Genomic DNA, 22,875 nt, shown 5'->3' with positions numbered 1-22,875 from the left:
AGTCACAGATTTTCCAAGCAAACCACTCATGCTTCAAGTCCACAACTGTCTCAGTATATTTTGCACTGTGTCCATTTATGTAAGGGAATGTATGTGTCTCTCGATTTTCTTACACGTCTTAATTTCACTAACGGCTCCCTTCAGTTTCGGTTTGGATAGCTTTCCAAAAGGGCAACAAATTTATCGGGTGATTTTCATCAAACTGATAAAATACCTTAGATTACTTTCTAAGTTGAGAAGGGCTAAATGGCAAAGGAGGAGACCTTTTAGTTCAGGCAAGCTCAGTTGCCAAGGGTTTAATGTCCGAATACAAGTACCTCCAGAGAATTTGAGTGTGACCTTTTTCCTAGTTTTGCCCCTGTTGACTACTCTGTTAGATAATGGGAATTCCATATTCTTTCATCGAATAAGAAACTGCATTTCTAAAATATGGGTGGAGCGCTTCTGGCTAATAGTCACTGCAAGGTGAAGATACTTGGGGTGTCAGTCCAGCATTGATTGCTCACAAAGAAAATGTTAGTAGGAACCAATGTGTTGAAATTTCCCCCTTTAGGGAGTGTGAGTTGAGCATCACTTGCTACAAATTGTAGAAATAGGCATGACTGCACACATGACCACTTGAATTTCAGTTTTGGGTAAGCAGCCACAACAGAGGTACCTTAAACACTAGCAGGTTTATTTGGGCCTGCATTGATGATGACTAGTATGTATCCCATAATAAACCTGTTGGTCTTTAAGGTGACCGAGCTTCTAAGTTGTGTTTGCTTCCATAGACAAGCACAGCTACCTCTTTGGAGGGGGAGCAATTTGTTTTACCCGTAGCATACTCTGGGTTTGCTAATGAGTCCCAAGTCTGCAGCATGGGGTTAATTGAGGTCAAACACTTCAATAACCCCATGATAAACCCCAATCATAAACCTTTATTATCAGCCCTTCTGGTTTTGCTGGTGGAGGCTACCCTTGAAAGTGCCACAAAACTTGCATTAGGCGTTTTCATATATTATCCCCCCCTTAACATTTTTCATGTTAATGGTTTGTCTTCAGGGGAATAACTCCTTTTTTTTCATGTTGTCACCAAAAGGCTAGGTCGTGTTCCATTGGTTTTCTGGACTGACCTTTTGATTCTCCAGTAAAGAACAACCTCTAATTAAAACACAAACCAACCAATTTGCAATCCCCTCCTCCACAAAGCCACAAAATGTCTGAAATTATATTTTCCTTCGCAAACCCCAGGGTCAGTGTTATGGGAGGGAGTCAGAATGCAGCCTCCACGTTAAATGACAACCTGAGAAGTCTCCTCGGTTACCAGCTTGTGTCCCTTGCTCATCTTGCTCTTGTTTGCCGCTTTATACAAGGGAGCACAGTTGATGGTTGTCCTGCTTTCTTTTGCAGAGTCTCGATTGGAATTGGCTAAATTAGCTGAGTGTGTGAACAGAACTTGGAGAATCCGCAGGTGTGCTCTGTGCGCATCTGTCCCGTCCTGGATTTATGATCACCTCCTAAACGCAACTGCCACTGCCTGAGAACCTTGCAGTTGAGGATGGCATTTTCATACATACCTGCTAACTCGTTCTTCTAAATCCAGGTTTGAGTGGCTTCAACCCTCTAATAGAGTTCTGCAGCTGCTGTAGTCATTCAACGGCCTTACACCGCTTTGCAACAAACATCAAGGTCTGCTGGTTATCTTTAGAATTCCTCTTTCTCTTTAATTAATTGAGACCTTGTCAGACGCTGCCATGCTATATTTGTCCAGTCCTGTTGGAACTTATTGGAAAGTTGGCTGCCCCTGCTTTTCACACTAAGATGTATAGTCCTGATGGAGTCATGGGGGCATATAGTGCAATGTAATGAAATGTACAAAGAAATGATACAGATTGCCCTATAAGTAGCTACTGAATTCTTCTAAGGCAGGAACTAGAGAGAAGACATGGAAAAGTCTGTAAATAGTTTGTAACATGGTTCATGAATTGGTTCCCCCTTTTCTCTCTGGTTCCTTAAAAAATGATTGACATTCTTTCAACATGGGTGGGGAATCTATGGCCCTCCAGATGTACTTCCAACCCCATCAGTCCATTGTTTGAGAAGATGGGAGTTGTAGTCCAACATCGTATGTGAAAGGCCACAGGTCCACCATCCCTGCAACATGGAATACAGTGGTACCTCATGTTGCATATGGGATCCATTCCGGAGCCCCGTACGCAACATGAGCAGTACGCAACATGAAGCACCACGTCTGGCATGTACACGGCACGATTTGGCGCTTCTGCGCATGCGCATTATGTCATTTGTCGCGTCTGCGCATGCGTGAACCGCCGAACCCGGAAGTAACCTGTTCTGGTACTTTCGAGTTTGGTGCGTACATATCCCATGTTGTACGCAACCCGCAGCATTCGTAACAAGAGGTATGACTGTATTTTGATTATATATCATCTATTTTTAAATATGTTGATTTTTGTATTACCTGACTTCAACCTAACCAGGGTGGGTTACAAATGTAAAAAAATAAATATGAATAAAATGATCGGCAATGGGTTTTGCTAGCTCTTTTGTCATTGCATTGGAACTGTAACAACATATAGCAGTTCCCCGGTATACCTTTGGAAGAAAGCTGCCCTTTTGGGAAAAATCAACAGTTTTGGGGCCGATAGCACCCCCTTGATTTCTGGAAGTCACTCCTAAGTTTATTATGAAAACTGCAACTTATTTCAAATACTTATACGGTAGGTGTTTTTTTCAGAAATAGAGAGAGTCCTGTGATCAGGCTGTTCTCTTTGCAACTCTCTGTTCCCCCATGCTAGCAAATAAATGTTTCTATCCATATAATCCAAATTGTAAGACCACCCAAACAGTTGAATGGGTTATGCAACTTGTACATGTTTTCACAATCTCAGACGTGTTTTGTACAAAACTTGGTACACACTACAGCCAACAGGGTAAACTTACAATGACTGAAGACAAGTTTACTTGTTTTAACATGGAAGTAGCTCAGTAGCTGTCCCTAAAAAACAGGTACGCACTCATCTTTGCATAGATCGAGTTCTCATTTTCTGTCGGCGATGTACATGGTCATACATGTCTGATACGAGGGAATAGAAGTATTTGATTTCTTCAGGTGGAATGAGACACAGCTCTTTCAGTAGATTCTGCATGCTGGCTAAGTGCCTTCTTATCAGTAGAATCTCGGAGCAAACTAGCTCTCCCGAGGATGCAGGTCTCCGGAGAAACTTCAGCATGTCTGGATCTTTTGGCTACAAAAATCCAAATTTAAGATCCACAAACTGAAAAAACCAAGACTGTATTTACATAGAGATTCTATCTAAGCAGATTCCACTATACAGTGCTACCTCCAGTTGCGGACGGGATCCATTCCAGAGGTTCGGCCGGATCCCGAGGTTTTCGCAACCGGAGAGACTGCTTCTGCGCATGCAAGCATGGCGGATACTGCTTTGCGAATGCGCGTGTGGCAAAAACCCGGAAATATACTTCCAGGTTTGCCGCCTACGTATCCTGAAGTTTACATAACCGGAGGGAAACGTAAATAGAGGTATGACTGTATTTTGATCTGGAAACACTTCTGGATTTAGAGCCTAAAAGAGGGGGAGGATTCTGAATGTAGATTCCTCTGTTCGCTTATGAAAGTCATAAGTACAGAATGTGATGCAAAAGGGCCAGATATAGAATTATTTTGTCATGTTAGCTTTCATCATAATTCTAAGTAAAGGCTGCAAGTATGAAGGTGCTTCCCGGGTCTCCTTTCCTAGAAATGCAAGGTCCGGTTCGGTGAAAGAGAGTTCAGAAGCTTTTGATCTGGTTTCAGCGCAACTTCAGCCCGGAGGTGGAAGGACATGCCTGTGTAACCAGGATGACATTCTGGGTAAGGAAAGGCAGCATGCTATACAGCTGCACAAAGGAGCAGCTCCCTTTGTCTTCAGTCCAGTCCTGGCTCATGACAAGGAGAAAGGATTTAAGCCAAGCCACACCATTTTTACTTGCAACATGCATTTCCCTGCCTAGAAAGGACTAGGGACTTACATATAAAGTTCAGTGTTTGTAGGCCTGAATATCCAGTTTGTGTCTAATTTACTAATTTAGCTTGGGCGTTTTTTCTTGAGTCCACACATGGCTCCCTTCCCGCAGTTAAAAAACAGAGGCAGGCAGGCTGGAGAGAGACTTTATATTTTGATTGTTCCTTATTTATCAGTATCACATTCGTATCCATTCCACCTTTCCTCCAAGGACCCCAAAGTTTAAGGAAGTTTTTAATTTTTAATGCTGTATTGTTTTATATTCGATTGGGAGCTGCCCAGAGTGGCTGGGGAGACTCAGCCAGATGGGCGGGGTACAAATAATAAATTATTATTATTATTATTATTAATGGGTTTCTCCCCCCCCCCATGTTATCCCCACCACAAACCTTTGAGGTAAAGGTAAAGGGACCCCTGACCGTTGGGTCCAGTCGTGACCAACTCTCGGGTTGCGGCGCTCATCTTGCGTTATTGGCCGAGGGAGCCAGCATACAGCTTCCAGGTCATGTGGCCAGCATGACAAAGCCACTTCTGGCAAACCAGAGCAGCACACGGAAATGCCGTTTACCCATTTATCGACTTGCACTTTGACGTGCTTTCGAACTGCTAGGTGGGCAGGAGCTGGGACTGAGCAATGGGAGCTCACCCCGTCGCGGGGATTCGAATCGCCGACCTTCTGATCGGCAAGCCCTAGGCTCTGTGGTTTAATCCACAGCGCCACCCGCGTCCCGACCTACCTTTGAGGTAGGTCAGGCGTAATATCCATCCACCTTATTCCACCTTCTGGAATAACTCAGTGAAGTTGTTTAGCTAGCAGTGTCTTTCCTTGCCTCCTTTCCTGGTTAGAGGGTAATAGTGAAACATCTACAATACCTACTGCTTTTCCTGAGAAGAGGAACATATGGTAAGAAACTTCTTTCTTATGTAAAGCTTTTACTTAGGGAAGCATTTAAAAAAATAAATCTGAATCGTATTTTTCTATTTTTCCCTTTTAACATCTTTTCTGTTTTTATTTATTTATTTTATCTTCCCTATTTCTCCCCACCCCCTTTCTGTGTTTTTATTGTATCTATATAAAAGTAGTGGGTTTTTGTTTTTTAAAAAAGGGGGGTGGGTGGGTTCTACCTCCAATTATGAACTTGCACAAAGAGGGGCACGTTTCAGCCAACTTTTGCTAAACTCCAAAAGTGGCTCGTTGCTAATTCTTTGGATTTTAGTTCACAAGCCAACGTTTGGACTTCGGCAAAAGTTGGCAAACATTTCTGACAAACAGAGGGAGCACAGGTTAAGATTCCCTGCCACAGGCATGTGAATGAGAATGCCACAGGCACTCACTTTCAGCTTTGCACCCACATTCAGCTGAAGGCAGTCATGATTATCAGTGAACGTTAGGAAAATCTGGTCCTGGGCTTCAACTTTAACCTGGATGTAAACATTCAATTGAATGTAGATGGGCTGGAAAGGAGGTGCATGGATGTGGCTGCTCCTGTCCCACCAATTCCAGTGTTTCTTCCTGACTCCCTTCCGGTCAAAGTACGAGCCAAGGCAGAGGTCTAGATTCAACCTGTTTGGGGGGGGGCGGGGAGGGGATGAAACAAAAGACATTGGAATAAGCTCTTTGATCTCTGATGGAGGAACAAAAAGCCAGTGAAAGTGCATAACTCAGCAACCACCTTAGAACACATTAGCCCTTATCCCGTTCCCAAAGGGAGCCTCCACGCAGTCCTCTCTGCGAGGACTTAAGCTGGCCTATGATCTTAAATGTTTTGGGGGTCGCCGTTTATTGCTGGACAGAAAATAGCAAGAACCTGAATCCTTTGGCAGGAGACAAAGGAGGAGAGACGTAATGGCTTTGAGATGGTTGAAAGCGTAGTTTTAAAGCATTCGCTTCTCCCCTGTCTTTAATCAATCTCCAAAAGGAAGGTTTTGCAATCTGTGAGAGGCCGCAGAACAGAGGGCAAGCCTATTCTCTCCAATATACCTTATTAATAGGTACAGTGTATGTTTCTCACTCTGCATCAACTGCTGCAATGTAGCCACTCATTTCCATAGCGGTATAAAGGCGTACCTTGGAAGTCGAACGCCTTGCGAGTTGAACGTTTTGGTTCCCGAACGCCGCAAGTCTGGAAGTGAGTGTTCCGGTTTGCGAACGTTCTTTGGAACCCGAATGTCCAGCGTGGGTTCCGCGGGTTTCGATTGGCTGCAGGAGCTTCCTGCAGCCAATCAGAAGCCGCACCTTGGTTTCCGAACGTTTTGGAAGTTGAATGGACTTCCGGAACGGATTCCATTCAAGGTACGACTGTACAAACTTTTTGCTGCCTCACAACTTTGCTAGCGTACACTGGGTGGAATACAGTATCATGCTATTAAAAACATTCTGTCTGCACAAGCACTTAGTAGTAGTAGTAATAATAATAATAATAATAATAATAATAATAATAATAATAATAAATATTTATACCCCGCCCATCTGACTGGGTTGCCCCAGCTACTCTGGGCGGCTTCCAATAAATATAAAAACACAGTAAAACATTAAATATTAAAAACTTCCCTATACAGGGCTGACTTCAGATGTCTTCCAAAGCTTATGTACTTACTCATCTCCTTGACACCTGATAGGAGGGCATTCCACAGGGAGGGTGCCACCACCAAGAAGGCCCTCTGCCTGGTTCCCTGTAACTTCACTTCTCACAGGGAGGGAACTAGCAGAAGGCCCACGGCGCTGGACCTCAGTGTCTGGGCTGAACGACCGGAGCGGAGACACTCCTTCATGATGGAAGGAATACTGCCCCTCTCTTCTTGCCCTGTGCTTGGGGGCGCAGAGACCCGAGCCAATTTCAGACAGGGCAGGGGGAAGGGGGGGGAGTCCCATTGCGAGAATGAAAATCCTTTTGCTGGATGGTGCTGCATAGGTGAAACCCACTTAATCATTTTTAAAAACGTCTGCATGCAGCCATCTATCCTCTGTATTCTACATACAAATCCCGGGGAGGCTGTACAACTGAACAAAGCTTCCTACAAGCAGTTTGGTGATGGATTTAAGATGAACAAACTGAAGATTAATCCTGAAAAAGAGAAGTACTACCTGTTCTGCTGCATCCCACTTGAAGGACCAAGTTGGCAGTTTGGAGGTTTTTCTGGACTAAGCGCTGCCTGTTCAAGCAAAGGGATCAACGGTAGCCAGGAACGCCTTTTCCCAGTTTAGGCCATTACAGTTAAATAATAGTTATGCTACAAAAACCTAGACTGGGGTTTTGCAAACGGGTCACCAGCTGTTTTGGGGGACTACAACTCTCGTCATCCCTAGCTAGCAGGACCCCAGTGGTCAGGGATGGTGGGAATTGTAGTCCAAACACAGCTGGAGACCTAATTTTGGGAAGCCCTGGCCGAGACTTTCATCGATTTCATAGAGAAGGAAGTGTCTGAGTGCTTCCTTTCCACTTACCAGATCTTCCCATTGTGGTGGTAGCATACTGCAAAGCCCTGGTTTGCAAAGCAGGCCTGCATTTCACATGAATGGTCGTCCTGGAGAACGATGTATGTGAACTGAAACTCTTGTACATAGCTAATGAGGATAGCAACATTACCAGATGGGTAACTGATTAACAGCTAAGGAAAAAGAGTGTTTTCACATCGGCGGTTCCTTTCTAATTTTGCAAACATTTTTTGCTTTGTTAATATTCTTCACTAAAAGCTCGTTACGCGTAAATTACCCAAGGACTTACTAGTAAACACATTTTCCATCCCAAGAGTCTCAGAGGGTTGGATCCTTTTGGTGTGATCCCTTGAGTCAAGATGTCAAAATGTTTCTGGTTTACTAAGAGACTTTGCTCCTGCCCAAAAGGATTCTCTCTCTCTCTTTTTTAAAACAATGAGATTTTCATTAGATTTTCATAACTTTAAGCAGTTAATTTCAATTTGTTATACATTTCTCTTATAATTTTGACTTCTCACCTTCCCTTCCATGCTGTTTTTATACCCATCCCTTTTATATACTGTAAAATATCACAATTTTCACCAAATGCATATTCCACTATTACAGGGGTCAGCAAACCTTTTCAGCAGGGGGCCGGTCCACTGTCCCTCAGACCTTGGGGGGTGGCAGACTATTTTTTTGGGGGGAGTGGCCCCACAAAGATCCCAGCAGGCCCCACAAAGATCCCAACAGATGCATTTTAAATAAAAATAAAAGGACACAGCATGCCAGACAGGCCCCACAAAGATCCCACAGATGCATTTTAAATAAAAGGACACAGCTTACCTGTGCCTTGCGAGCGGCAGGGGCTGTCGGTGGCAGCGGCGGAGGGACAATGAGCGGCGCAAAAGGGCTGGCTTTGGAGAGGGGCTGCTTAAAATAGCACTCAGCCAGCTCATCCCAGCTCCCTTCCTCCTCTAGGCAGGGCAGGGAGAAGCCAGGAGGAGGGAGGGAGGTGGCACGGTGTGTGTGTGTGTGTGTGTGAAATGGCGCAGCCCTGAACGATCAGAATCCCCACGCCGATCCACGCGGCGATTCCTGGACCGTTCATGGGCCAGATCCAGAAGGCAACTGGGCCAGATCCAGCCCCCACGGCTTAGTTTGCCAACCCCTGCTCTATTACATCACAAATTTCATCTAATATATGTATTCCTCTATTTGATATATTATCATTTCTTCCTGTTGCTCAAATTTCAAACCCTGCCTGCAGTTTCATTTGGTTGCTAAATTTATTTATTTTTTCAAATAATTCCAAAAGGCTACCCTCTATGATATGCCTGAGACAGTTTCTCAGTCATTATGATCTCTGCGGGTGCACGTATAGAAAATTCTGCAGGTGAATCTTCAGAAAGTTCTAGACACTCACCCACTGGCAGCAGGTGGGAACCGTGAATCCAGTTTCACATTTTAATTGACTGTGTTTGCTCACTTCCTCTCTTGGGTCAGGCATAAACTCTCAGCCTAAGCTACCTCACATGGGTGTTGGGAAGATGCAGAAGGAGCTATAGTGTCCTTTAGTCTGCTGGATGCCTTTTTTGGTACTATAAACAGCCGCACATCTCTCCATCCCCACCCCACCTTACTGGCAACTTTGTACAGCTCCAAAGGCGTCAACCATTCTTAATCTGGCCTTATGATTGCTATTGTCGGATATTAAACTTGGCCGGTCCCATCTGGGAAAAAAAGATAGAATATCTTCTTCCCATCAGAATAATATCTTTTCACAGGCTTGGTAGAATGGCAAATCTAAGGAAAAAGCGGGAGAAAAGGGAGAAGATAAGAGCATGGTTATTTATCAATTCTGGAGAACTCATTGGTAGCCAGTGGAAATAATTCTGGAAATTATTTTGTGTGCTCCTACTGTCTCTGCATCAGCGCTAGTTCCTGAACAGTCTTCAAGGGCAGCCCTGTAGATAATGTGTTGCAGTAATCTAGCCCAGAGGCCACCAGAGCATAGACAAGTTGAAGTTCAACGCTGAATGAACAAACAAGCACGTATGTAAGTTGCCTAATGAGAAGAGGCAAAGGTAGGCAGTTGTAGAGAAGAAAAGTAGCTGGCTGGATTAGGGTGCTCAGAAGACGGGGTGCTGCTGCTGGGTGTGTGTTATGAATGGAGGAATGAAGCGAGGGAGATATGGATGGGGGGATGAATGAAGAGGGGAGAAGGCAGGGAAAGAAAGAAAGAAAAAAAGGTACCTCCTTTGCCTGCCTGGCTTGGCCATCACTAGTAGGAAACCCCCAACCACTTCCCCCAGTGACGTTCAAGACCACCTATGATGCCATGCCTGTTGTAACGAATGTGACCACCGCACTTAGGAAATGCACTATGTTTCTGCACTATGAAAACACAAGGATGTGTGTGATATGCAAGGCTGCCCACCCCAGGCAGCATGATCGGCCGCTGTGAGGAATGAATGAGGAGGCAGCTGAAGCCCCAGCACACCGCCTGCCGAGTCTTGAGTCTCCCTAGGGACACAGGTGGCGCTGTGGTCTAAACCACTGAGCCTCTTGGGCTAGCCGATCGGAAGGTCGGCGGTTCGAATCCCCATGACGGAGTGAGCTCCCGTTGCTCTGTCCCAGCTCCTGCCAACCTAGCAGTTCGAAAGCACGCCAGTGGAAGTAGATAAATAGGTACTGCTGTGGCAGGAAGGTAAACGGCGTTTCCGTGCGCTCTGGTTTCCGTCATGGTGTTCCGTTGCGCCAGAAGCAGTTTAGCCCTGCTGGCCACATGACCCGGAAAGCTAGCTGTGGACAAACGCCGGCTCCCTCGGCCTGAAAGCGAGATGAGCGCTGTAACCCCATAGTCGCCTTTGACTGGACTTAACCGTCCAGGGATCCTTTACCTTTACCTTTTGAGTCTCCCAGCACAGTGGCAGGGATCCACAAGGCCTTTCCCTCAAGGAGTTCTCTTGATACAATTTATGGTAAGGGCTATGGGACATAGGGACAGGGGCAAGGAGGCAAGATTGTGATTTCTCGTGGTCTGGGGAATGGTAGGTTCCTGAACAGCCCCACACAATTGTCTCACAAAGTCATTCATGTAGACGTGACATTGGAAACGGCCGTGGGTGGGGGACAGCCATCAGTAGGATTCGCCCCATTGAAGTGCATTCCGGCTGCCATTTGGAAAATCAGCCGGTGGACACAGCAAACAGCCACGTTTTCAAGCAATTTAGGGGAAACCAAACGTTCTCCCAATGCATTTTTATAGCCACTTGAAATGACCGACATTTATGTATGTATTACTTGCCAAGATACCAACCCATTTCAATGCTTTCCTATGGCCACCCTACCCCACCTTGTCAGTATATAGGTGAAACTCGGAAAATTTGAATATCGTCGAAAAGTGCATTTATTTCAGTAATGCAACTTATTATTATTATTTTAATTTTAATTTTAATTTTTACAAATGCTTTCTTTTGGAAATTCCACAGTAATAAAACAAATAGTTACAATAATACAAAAATAAACATCGCCATTACATTTCATTAATTACATTCCATTTATAATTGACCCGCCTAACGACAAATAATTACAATTACAACAAATAAAGGCTTGCTCTGCATGTCATGCATATATCTCATATATTGGTTTCACCTTTTAAGTTGCGTTACTGAAATAAATGCACTTTTCGACGATATTCTAATTTTCCGAGTTTCACCTGTATCTATTTTATTCCGAGCTTATACAAGGGATGGCTACTGAATGCAAGGCAAGGGACAGCAAATCCCAGCCCACCTGCTGAATAAGTTCTTACTCTAGTAAATGAGCCCCAGCGCTAACTGAGCATCACAAAGGGACTTGGAAGAGGTCCCCCTGTACACAAGAGTCCCAATAAATTAGGATAAACCACATACTGTACCTTTAACTGTTCAGCTTTGAACTCCACATCTAAAGTCAGTATTTCCCTGGGCTCTGGACGTTTCTTGCAGACTTTTTTGGGTTTGGGTGGATAAGCTGATAATTTGAATGCGAGTTTCTTACCTGAAACAGTTTTAGGAGGAGAGTGTTCAAACAATTTGGAATTTCAGTATATAACGCTTAGTGTGTGTGTGTGTGTGTGTCTGTCTGTCTGTCTGTCTGTCTGTCTGCAGCCCACACTGTTCCCCCTTGCACCCTCCCTGGTGGATCTTTGCCCCACTTCTTTAAGGTGTCAGTTTGGGAGGAATTTCAGTAGGGAGAATGTAGCAGGATTTGTAGCAGGAGCTGGAGGGGATGGCAACGGGGCAGGGGTGGGGTGAGGAGACCAGACTCCCTAGATTCCCTAGATTCTGCAACCAACAAGAGGCTTGTACTCACATGGCCCAAACTTTATATATTGCTCAAAGATGTCCCTGTACTGTTCAATGCCCCCTTTTTCTTCAATCCTAGGAGAAAGAGGTGCTGAAAGTAAAAACCCTTAAGATTGCAAATAATGCCAGGCACAGAGCCAAGGTTTCACATGCTACGTCCACGTGAACATTGTGCAGGGAAAGCAGCCGGGGGAAGGTATGGATTGAAATAAAATTAATGTGTGGGGGAAAACAAAGCAGACTTGAGTTCACGAGTCCTTCCCTATGCAGAGGTGGTTGGGAATACAGCTGGAAGCTGATCTGCCTTTCCTTTTCCCAACTAGAAGGAAAGTGCAGATCCCTAGACTCAGGCACTGGAGCAGGAGAGCTTGATACTGGGGGTTTTATTGCATCCTCCATGTAGCATGCTTGAGAGGTGGCCGAGCAAGCAAACTTGTGGACAGTTGCTTCTGCATGTTGATCATATTCATGCAGTGGCATCAACAGAGGCGTAGTGTATAGAGCAAGGAAAGTGATAATGCCACTCTGTTCTGCCTTGGTCAGACCACACGTGGAGTACTGTGTCCAATTCTGGGCACCACAATTTAGGAAGGATGTCGACAAGCTGGAATGTGTGCAGAGGAGGGCAACCAAGTTGATCAAGGGTATAGAAGCCAAGCCTTAGGAGGAGCACTTGAAGGAAGCGGGTATGTTTAGCCTGGAAAAGAGGAGACTGGGAGGAGATATGATAGCCATCTTCAAATATCTTAAGGGCTGTCACACGGAAGAGGAAACAAGCTCTGGATGATAGGAATCGAATGGCTTCAAGTTACAAGAAAGGAGATTCCGGCTAAACAGTAAGAGCTGTTCGACAGTGGAACCATCTCCCTTGGGAAGTGGTGGACTCTCCTTCCTTGGAGGTTTTTAAGCAGAGGTTGGATGGCCATCTGTCATGGATGCTTTAGTTGAGATTCCTTCATTATAGGGGGTTGGACTAGGTCAGGCATGGCCAATCTTGGCCCTTCAGATGTTTTGGGACTACAACGGCCATCATCCCTAGCTAACAGGACCAGTGGTCAGGGATGATGGGAATTGTAGTCCCAAAACATCTGGAGGGCCAAATTTGGCCATGCCTGGACTAGATGACCCTTAGGGTCCCTTCTAACTCTACACCTCTATGGTTCTATGACATTTAGAAAGCAGTTCCATGTGCTGAAAAAGCCAAGATGGAGAGGTAGCACAATAAAAAAAGAGGAGAAATCTATATATTACTAGGGTTGAACGGTTACATAAGCATCTACCTACTTTGGATTTTTCTCCATAACAAACATGTTGGGAAGGGAAAAGATGTCAGGAGACACTGTTGTTGTTTAGTTGTTTAGTCGTGTCCAACTCTTCGTGACCCCATGGACCAGAGCACGCCAGGCACTCCTGTCTTCCACTGCCTCCTGCAGTTTGGTCAGACTCAGGTTCGTAGCTTCGAGAACACTGTCCAGCCATCTTGTCCTCTGTCGTCCCCTTCTCCTTGTGCCCTCCATCTTTCCCAACATCAGGGTCTTTTCCAGGGAGTCTTCTCTTCTCATGAGGTGGCCAAAGTATTGGAGCCTCAGCTTCAGGGTCTGTCCTTCCAGTGAGCACTCAGGGCTGATTTCCTTCAGAATGGATAGGTTTGATCTTCTTGCAGTCCATGGGACTCTCAGGAGTCTCCTCCAGCACCATAATTCAAAAGCATCAATTCTTCGGCGATCAGCCTTCTTTATGGTCCAGCTCTCACTTCCATACATCACTACTAGGAAAACCATAGCTTTAACTATACGGACCTTTGTCGGCAAGGTGATGTCTCTGCTTTTTAAGATGTTGTCTAGGTTTGTCATCACTTTTCTCCCAAGAAGCAGGCACCTTTTAATTTCGTGACTGCTGTCACCATCTGCAGTGATCGTGGAACCCAATGAGCCCCTTATTTTTGTCTGTCAAGTCTGAAGCATTTATTCCTTATGCTGGAAGTGCTCAAAATGACAACTTAAGATGGATTCTTCTTGGGAGTGAATAAAAGTCCTGGATTCCTTTTTTTCTTTTTTTAATGGCTATAAATTCTACACTTGAAAGTTGCTTTCTGGTTTTGAGTCTTATTCCATTGTAGATAGGGGCTGCCATAAGTCTGGGTTTTCATGGACAAGTCCAGAAATAGCTCAGCAAAATAGTGTCCAGGTGCATTTTTGCTGAATTGGCAAAATGTCTGGAAAAACCCGGACTTATGACAAGTAGGGCTATTTAAAAAAAGAAACAAAGGAAAGCCCTAAAACAATTTTTTTTGGGGGGGGGGAGATGTTCAACAGCTCAACAACTTTGTTTGGATTTTCACTATTGAGAATATGGCAACCTGAATGGTTGACGGCCAGATCAAACTCCCCTCAAGACCGTTTCCACAGTCCTGTCATATTTAGCAATCAGAAAATAAAGCGGGAAGTCTCTGGGTAGTTTCAGAAGTTTGAGAGCTGAATAAGTCATCTCCAAAATTACTTACTGTTTAATCAGTGTCCTTCTAGTCTTGTTCTCTGTCCAAGAGCCATCCGATTGGTGTTGGTGAGGAGTGATGTCGATAGTACTTTCTCTGGGAGTGTTTTCTGTGAGCTCCTGAACTACACATTCGAAAATCTCCTTGTATGTCCTGCAACAAATAAGCTACACAAAACCCAGTAATCTGAAAAAAATCACTTTAATGGAAGCTGCTCTCGATTTTTTCCCTCGTTTACAGGCTATTTTATCCTAGATCCCAAATTTGCTAGTTCTTAGCTTTGCTTAGCTCTCTTGCGTCACCTCTGGGCTGCCCGTATTTTGCAGGAGCAATTCAAGCACATACCAAAAGTTCAGATTCGTGCGATTAAAGTGCTCTGCCACCTTAGCAGAACAAGTTCTTTCGTGGCCTTTTTGTGTGGGTAGAAAAGGGATGGGGAGATGCACTGAAAAGTGTGGGATCAACAAACGATTAACAGGGAAATACTGCCACATAATTAAACCAAGAGAAGTGCTCATTGTTGCAGAACCTCCCTGGAAACAAATGAGAACAAATGCTCAATAAAGACTGGGCAGAAGAACATTGCGGTTGTTGGGGCCGGCCCACCCATGAGGCAAGGTCAGCTGGCTGCCTCAGGCGGCAGGATCTGCAGGGGCAGCAGATCTCAGTTCAGATCTTTATTCCCCTCCTTGTTCCTGATGTAGATCTTCACTCCCCCCTTATTTTGTGTTAGGGAGAGAGGACACCATTTTGCGGTTTGCCTCAGGTGCCAAAATGTCTCACGCCTGCTCTGGTTGTCGAGTTAACTGCCTTCCATATCTGCCCCAAGGTAACGTACAGAAGAACATTTAGTTAACCTAGGTCGGTGTCGGCGAGTGCCAAAGATGCAACCCAAAACCCACTTATTTATCGCAAAGTGCCAACATGGCAATTAAACCTGTATATCTCATTTTCCCCTGCGTATTTCATGTTTCTTCTTTATAACTGCTGTTGTAATAAATAATCCTTTATAAAAGTTATTGCATTACATTCTTCATTAATAAAAAAATTCCTTCAGTAGCACCTTAAAGACCAACTAAGTTTTTATTTTGGTATGAGCTTTCGTGTGCATGCACACTTCATCAGATACACTGAAACAGAAGTCACCAGACCCTTATGTATATTCAGAGGGTGGGGGTGATGGGAATGGGTGATGGGCTGATAGGAGCGGTAAACCTGTTGATGACTGTTAACGACTGCTGATGACTGCAATTGGTCCTGCGGGGGGAAAGCAAGGGCTGAGGCGCTAAAGAAAGCTTGATCATGCATAATGAGATAAGAATCCAATGTCTTTGTTCATCCCAGGTGGCTCCATGGTTTTAAGCTTGGTAATGAGTTCCAATTCAGCAACTTCTTCCTTAAATTATCTTTACATTGATATATAATTTTATGGTATAACTCAATGCATTTTTTCCTTAAAAAATGTTTAGGGGTACTCTCATTTTGACTCAAGAAAATCACCATGGGGGGGGGGGATAAATACAGTTCAAATCGGGGGAAATAAATACAGTGGCACATCAGTCTTCGAACAGCTTAGTTCTCGAACTACTTGGAACCTGAAAAACTTCAGACCCAGAAATGAGTGTTCCGGTTTTGGAACTTTTTCTTCGGAAGCTGAATGTGCTCTGTTCTGAGCATAACCTCCGTTTTGAGTGCCACACTTCCGTTTTCCTAGTGAGGGAAGGCGGGCTGGACGGCAAGCGAGCAGGCACCCCTACCTTCGCATCAGATCCCCTGCAACCCCATGAAGGCAACCAGGCTGAATAGTTGCTGGGGTTGGGGAAGGTGGAGGCAGCCCAGAAGCTGCATTTGAGAGCCCCTGAAGGCAGCCAGGCTCTCGTCAGCTGAGCTGCCCGCTCCCGCTCCCGCTCCTACTTGCGTGCAAGCAGGAGTGGAGGTAGGGATCTCTCAGCCCGAAGCCTGCACTCCACTTCTGAGAGATCCCCGTCTCCACTTCTGCTTGCACCCGAGCCCTCCTCTCCTCCTCCCCCATCCCGGCACGGAAGCTACGGCCCGGTGCGCATGCCCACAGACAGGGCTCTGAGTGCCCACTCTGGCATGCATGCCATAGGTTCGCCACCACTGACCTAGGTCGACACATGCACATATGGGTAGAGACAGTCATGATCACAGAACAGAGCTCTCTGGGCTCGTTTCTAAAGAAAGGGCAGAGAAACTGCAAACAGGGGAGCTGGGTATGGCCACCCAAATGGGGGTTGATCTCAGTCCCACTGGGGTTAGAAGTGAAGGGAGGGGAGGAGGTGAATGGGTCTCTTCCCACTGACATCTGCTTCTCCTTCTCCTCCAGAGGAAACCACCAGGGCACATACTATTGTTCTGAGAAGTATTCCAGTTTCAGAAGTTACGTTGTTGTTGTTGTTTTAAAAAATGAGAACAATACTCACACATTCCATTTTCTCTGGGCTCTCATCCAGGTACTCTGCTGTTGGTAAAGCTTTCAGTGCCGCAGTGCAAAACTCGCAGCAGCCAAGAAGGCAAAGATCGGTTTCAGAATGATCCTGAAAAGAGGTGGAGGGGTAAGCAAATGGCTTCTCAAACCAAACTAGCTATTCACAGGAAAACATGTATATGAATGCGGTTTAGGCTCAGAGTCAAATCACTTTTCCATGAGGAGGCCCCTTCTGTGATTCCAGACCAGGGACAAGTGAACAGCTCATCCAATACAACGGGGTTGACTCTGGCTCCCTGAAAATGTTTGCTTTCATTTAAACAAATATTTAGAACTGTGGAGAAACAGTTATAAAACGAGCGGACAACTGCTGTGGATGGGTGGGAATTCATATCTACAGGAGAGTGGCTGTGCCGGTTAGGTGGGAACTATTGTGCCTAAAGAGGGCTTGTGTAATCCTTGGTTCTTGCCACCCTCTCTCTAAAATATTGCCTCCAGTAGTCAAAATCTATATTCCCAGGGCTTTTTTTCCCCCAGGGGGAACTCACAGAAACTCAGTTCCAGCACGTCTCAGGTGGGTGCCATTGCCATTCTAAGACAACGGGGGAGGTGTTCATGGTGAGTTCCGGCACCTCTTTTTTTCTTGGGAAATAGCACTATGCATTCCCCACAGGTAGATCATTATATGTGACCATAGATCTCAATTGTACAAAACAAACCCCTACAAAGAGATGAACTACAATACTTTTGGTCCCAACTATACATGATCTCGGGGGTGCGGGTGGCGCTGTGGTCTAAACCACAGAGCCTAGGGCTTGCCGATCGGAAGGTTAGCGGTTCAAATCCCCACGACGGGATGAGCTCCCGTTGTTCGGTCCCAGTTCCTGCCCACCTAGCAGTTCAAGAGCATGTCAAAGTGCAAGTAGATAAATAGGTACTGCTCCGATGGGAAGGAAAACGGTGTTTCCGTGTGCTGCTCTGGTTCGCCAGAAGCGGCTTTGTCATGCTGGCCACATGACCTGGAAGCTGTCTGCGGACAAACGCCAGCTCCCTTGGCCAATAACGCGAGATGAGCGCCGCAACTCCAGAGTCGTCCGCAACTGGACCTAATGGTCAGGGGTACCTTTACCTTTACCTTTATATGTAATCTCACCTCTGACTTGTGATCTTCAGAACTCTCTTTGACGTTTCCAAGCAAAATGCATCGGAAATATTTTAGAAGGGGGTAAATATACAAAGATGAAAAACAAAGTTAATCCTTGGCAAAAAGCTTTTCTTAGGTTTGCTTATTTGTTCAAAATGCAAGGTGCTTGGCGCAAACCAAGCCAAATGATAAGCATGGGATAGAGGAGCCCTTTTCAGATATGTAGAGGACCAAACTTCCCAACTTATTTCTCTTTGTAGGTGCCAGAGAATGGTGGTGAAGTACAGTCATGCCTTGGAAGTCGAACGGAATCCATTCCGGAAGTCCATTCAACTTCCACAACATTCGGAAACCAAATCACGGCTTCTGATTGGCTGCAGGAAGTTCCGCTGGACGTTCAGCTCCCAAAAATAGTTCGCAAACCAGAACAGTCACTTCCGGGTTTGCGGCGTTCGGGAGCCAAAACGTTCCGAGAACTAAGCTGTTCGAAACCCAAGGTACGACTGTAGACATATTTCACCAAAATGTTCCTAAAATCTTAATTGACCTGCTCTTTCTTATTGGGTATTGGAATTCTCATTTTGCTGCTACCGTAAGCAATCTTAAACAAGAACACCTTCTATACTTCTGTGTAAATATGTGGGAAATTGCCTTGCCCTAAACCAGTTGCCTCGGGTCTCTTGGGCTCTATTTGGCTGCTGTGTGAGTTGTTTGGATCCCTGGAAGGGTGGTCTCATCCTACAACTCAGGGTCTTGGGTTTGACAGTGAACCCCTTAACCCTTTCAAACATCAGCTGGGGAAGACTCAAAGAGATAAATGATCGTAATTTACAGGAAGGCTGCTGTGTGCGCACACAGTGTAACTCAGAGCGCTAACCAGCCCCAAGCATTTATTCTCTATTATTGCTGGTCTTTCACAAATCTGCTCATGGGAGGAGCAAAGGGAAGTAGGATTGCGGCAACGGAAGCCACCTGTTAATTAAGGGAAGAAAAAGCACAAGCTGGCATCTTCATGATTACTATGCCACGTGGGTGCTGCAAAAATGGAAACAAAACTTCAAAGCATAAACGGCATCCAGCCCATAATAAACTGCCATGTTGGAAGGTTCCACCAGCGACATGGCTGTCTACTCTGGCACACAGTTGTTTGCAGAAATCTTTCTCATTCTTGCTACCTGATGTCCGTTTTTAGCAGAACTCAGAACCTTCAGAACCTTCCCTCTGAAGGTGGTAGTTGAATGGAATGGGATACCTTACAACCTCATTTCTGTATCAAATAGTTCAACCTGTGGCTGGTGAGATGCCTTAAAATCTTATCAGTGTGACAAGGCGTACCTTCACTGACCACTTCGGCGACATCTGTTTTTTCTAATATGTTGCGAACTATTAGCTCTGTAGAACAAACAAACAAACAAACAAACAAACACTTTTGTGGCCTTCTGAAACTGAACATCAAGCTACTTAAATGAAAAAATCCCCATCAACAATTTGCCTCCTGCCTCCCCCCCCAAAAAAAAAACTGATATGATGATTGCAAGCAGGAGCAAGACCCTGAGTAAACAGATCTCTGTATCAGCCACTCTGAACTCATTGACATCTCTACCTTAACCAACACTTGATATCCTGTAGATCAGTGTTTCTCAACCAGTGTGCCTCCAGATGTTTTGGGACTACAACTCCCATCATCCCTAGCTAGCAAGACCAGTGGTCAGGAATGATGGGTGTTGTAGTCCCAAAACACCTGGAGGCACACTGGTTGAGAAACACTGCTGTAGATGAGCGTGTAAAACTGACTCCATTGAAGAGCATTGGGTTTGAGGTGACATGAAGCTCTGCAGACATTCTCTCTTTGGTTGATCTGTGATAGTTTATCCACTCACACAAAACACTGACGCCAGTTATCAGGTGGCCAACATGTGAACAAGCTCTAGGAGAACGCATTCAATTGGGTCAATATGTCGCTCCAGAGTTTCCCTGAAAGATCGAAACGCATTGCCGTTCATTGTTCACCCTTCAATTGCTTCTACGGATCAAATAAGAAAAGCATCATAATGGGGTCTAGCCAAGATACCATGTACTCTTGAACCCTGTTGTAGGAATTTAGGGGTCGGGTGACCCAGAAAACAACTAGGTTCTGACCCAGGAAGAGTCCGAGAACCTGACAAGGAGACCCAATTTACGGAGCTCCTTGTCGGAGGAAAATGACAGGGACCACACCAGAACGTCTAGAAAGCAAGGCAATTTATTTCCAAACAAAAGAAACTGTTGCAACAGGGTCCTTCACCCACGTAGCAGGACGTAACATAACTTTTCTATAAGACCATAGTTTTATTGGATCAGAAAAAGGATTTTAGGTCCCCAAGATCTTCTTTTTGGGAAGGAATGCTTTGACGTGGAGATTTAGCCAGGAGGGTGAAGGGTGGAAATACCAGTGTTGGGAGACCCTATTTACTTAAGGCATTTGCATCTATTTGGAGAGATTGTAAGGGTGCTTAGGTGAGACTTATGCAAAAGGGAGGTGGGGGTGTTTTCCGGAGACAGTCTGGGGCAGTGATGGCGAACCTATGACACGCGTGTCAGACGTGACACACAGAGCCCTCACTGCTGGCACGCGCCCCATCGGCCCATTTGTGCTGTTGTTGTTGTGTCCCGTCCCCCCATTTGTTCTCCCGCTCCTCCTACAGCTTGTCTCCGCTGTTAAAACCCGGATCCTTTTTTTTGTTGTTGCTGGTAGCCAGAGATTGGTTTTTTAACCCTTTCTGTGCTGTTTTTCTGGCGCTTTGGCAGACTATGATTGGGTGTAACAGCGTTCATTTTTTAACCCGTTCTGTGCTGGGTTTTTTGGCGCTTTGGCAGACTATGTCGGTGCTGCGTGTCAGTTCCAGCGAAGGTATTATTCATTATTTATTTCTGTTCTCCCCCCCCCCAAAGTGCAGCAGCTTTGGGGCACCCCCTCAAAAAACGCAAAGCAACTTTTGCACCCCCCAAAAAACCTCCAAAACTTTGGTCAGCAGCTCTCCCCCAAAAGCTCAACAACTCTGGGCACTTTGTGATAAATAAATAAGGGGTTTTTGGTTTGGTTTGGTTAAATAATTTTTTTGGTTTATTAAATACAGTTATATATTACAATTATACATTTTTGTTATTTAAACTATAAATATCGTGAAATTATGGTTTTTTTCTCGAAGTGACACACCACCCGAGTTATGCTCGGTTTTTTGGCGGATTTTGACACGCCAAGTTCAAAAGGTTGCCCATCACTGGTCTGGGGTCAAGTGGGGATTATTCTTCCTGTTGAGCAATCTCTGGCAAGGAGAAATGGCTCCTGTCAGGTCAAGGCATCGTTCCCCTCTCTGTACATCTGTGGACCTATGAGTGTATGGCGTTCAATTTTCTACAACAACCCCAATAATGTTAAGCACATTTTGCTGTTGCTAAAACTCACCCTCACTTTCTCCGACATCATGGCTCTCCTTGATACTCTTCCTTGCCTGCGCCAGCATTCTTCTCCCTGTGTGAGAAATACTGGTATATATTGCAACGCTGAAACAAGCAACATAAAAACCCAATATATAACCAACACAATAAAATACTGTATTCAACACAGAACAAAGGCAGCTGGCAAATACACTAACTTTACCGCCAGGACTTTAAAAATACATATGACATGTCAAAAGCCAAAGCTTCGGCGTTTGCTGGAAGCAGCGTAATCGAAGCAGCAAGTAAACCTCCATGGAAGGGAACTCCACAACTTAGAGGCTGCTATAAAGGTAAAGGTAAAGGTACCCCTGACCGTTAGGTCCAGTCGCAGAAGACTCTGGGGTTGCGCACTCATCTTGCTCTATAGGCCAAGGGAGCTGGCGTTTCTCCGCAGACAGCTTCCGGGTCATGTGGCCACCATGACTAAGCCGCTTCTGGCAAACCAGAGCAGCGCACGGAAACGCCGTTTACCTTCCTGCCAGAGCGGTACCTATTTATCTACTTGCACTTGACTTGCTTTTGAACTGCTAGGTGGGCAGGAGCTGGGACCGAACAACGGGAGCTCACCCCGTCACGGGGATTCAAACTGCTGACCTTCCCATCGGCAAACCCCTAGGCTCTGTGGTTTAGACCACAGCGCCACCCGTGTCCCTTGGGGCTGCTATAGAAGATGCTTTTTTGAGGGTGGTGGAACAACCAAGAGGTCAACTCCTCTGATCTTAACACCCAAGAGGGTCTGTAGGAAAAGAGGCAACCTGGGGCAAGTAAGAAATACATAGGCTACCTACACAAAAGAGCAGAGCGTTCCAAAGCAATATAAAATTAGTGAAAACTGAATTTTAGACTTTAAAAGTGTGCAAATTAATTATCCGACTCCTCATTATGGGTTAGACATGATCTCTTAATTTTGTCATAGTTTAAAGGAATCTAGCTAATAAAAGAAATAGCATTTGGAAGATAAAACCACAGCATTTCAAATGCAATCAAATTTTGCCAAGTCGGCCCAAAGCTGGTTTTCAATGTGTACATATGCCTGTGTCATTGTTTAGAAGACACTCTCTCCGAAAAACAAACTGATTAAGGCCAGCAAAGTATTCTTATTATCATACTTTTTTCTTCTGAGTCCGAGTAACTCCATTCTGTCTGAGTTTCCACATCTGTAACACCACATTTTCTGCAATGGGGAAAGAAAGGTTCAGTAAGAGACTTCCTGTTTTAACAAAGATACCCCATATATACTTTGATGTTGTGTTGAGGGCAGGGGGAAAGAATTCTGAGCTACGTAATCCAAAGTTCTGTGCCCCCCCCCCCGAGTTTACGGTTGTAAACTTTGAGGGTTTTTTTTTTCAATCAAGCAGTATATAAATTTCATAAATAACATAAAGCATCATGGCAATGCTGAGTTTAGTTAACATCTGCAGTAGAGGAGACCATTGTCTCTATCCAGACAGAAGTGAATTTTTCTCAATTCCCTGACGAATTGTAATTCAGCTGTTTCGCACTGGAGTTTCCCTTT

General features: G+C 45.1%; 3 protein-coding genes across 3 annotated transcripts in view; 2 read left to right on the top strand and 1 right to left on the bottom strand.

Annotated features, from left to right (window-relative positions):
* Window positions 1–2,533, top strand: part of CHUK (component of inhibitor of nuclear factor kappa B kinase complex) — a 31,787-nt gene extending 29,254 nt beyond the window's left edge. Inside the window, exon 21 of the mRNA XM_035137714.2 lies at window positions 1,393–2,533. Coding sequence (XP_034993605.1) covers window positions 1,393–1,419 — 27 coding nt within the window. The 3' untranslated portion in view covers window positions 1,420–2,533. The remainder of the gene's footprint in view (window positions 1–1,392) is intronic.
* A 1,334-nt stretch (window positions 2,534–3,867) lies between these two features.
* Window positions 3,868–22,875, bottom strand: part of ERICH6B (glutamate rich 6B) — a 21,627-nt gene continuing 2,619 nt past the window's right edge. Inside the window, exons 2-9 of the mRNA XM_060275208.1 lie at window positions 22,469–22,533; window positions 16,731–16,892; window positions 14,296–14,453; window positions 11,800–11,867; window positions 11,363–11,484; window positions 9,155–9,246; window positions 7,471–7,623; window positions 3,868–5,589 (exon numbers count right to left, since the gene is read on the bottom strand). Coding sequence (XP_060131191.1) covers window positions 5,244–5,589; window positions 7,471–7,623; window positions 9,155–9,246; window positions 11,363–11,484; window positions 11,800–11,867; window positions 14,296–14,453; window positions 16,731–16,892; window positions 22,469–22,533 — 1,166 coding nt within the window. The 3' untranslated portion in view covers window positions 3,868–5,243. The remainder of the gene's footprint in view (window positions 5,590–7,470; window positions 7,624–9,154; window positions 9,247–11,362; window positions 11,485–11,799; window positions 11,868–14,295; window positions 14,454–16,730; window positions 16,893–22,468; window positions 22,534–22,875) is intronic.
* CBY2 (chibby family member 2) overlaps window positions 16,863–22,875 on the top strand; it is a 19,085-nt gene continuing 13,072 nt past the window's right edge. Inside the window, exon 1 of the mRNA XM_060275108.1 lies at window positions 16,863–22,552. The gene's annotated coding sequence lies outside the window, so the exon portion shown is untranslated. The remainder of the gene's footprint in view (window positions 22,553–22,875) is intronic.

The sequence above is a fragment of the Zootoca vivipara genome, chromosome 5 (genome assembly GCF_963506605.1).
Source record: "Zootoca vivipara chromosome 5, rZooViv1.1, whole genome shotgun sequence".
NCBI classification, from domain to species: Eukaryota; Metazoa; Chordata; class Lepidosauria; order Squamata; family Lacertidae; genus Zootoca; species Zootoca vivipara.
Note: the sequence above shows the minus strand (reverse complement) of the source record. Positions and strands in the feature narration are given on the sequence as shown.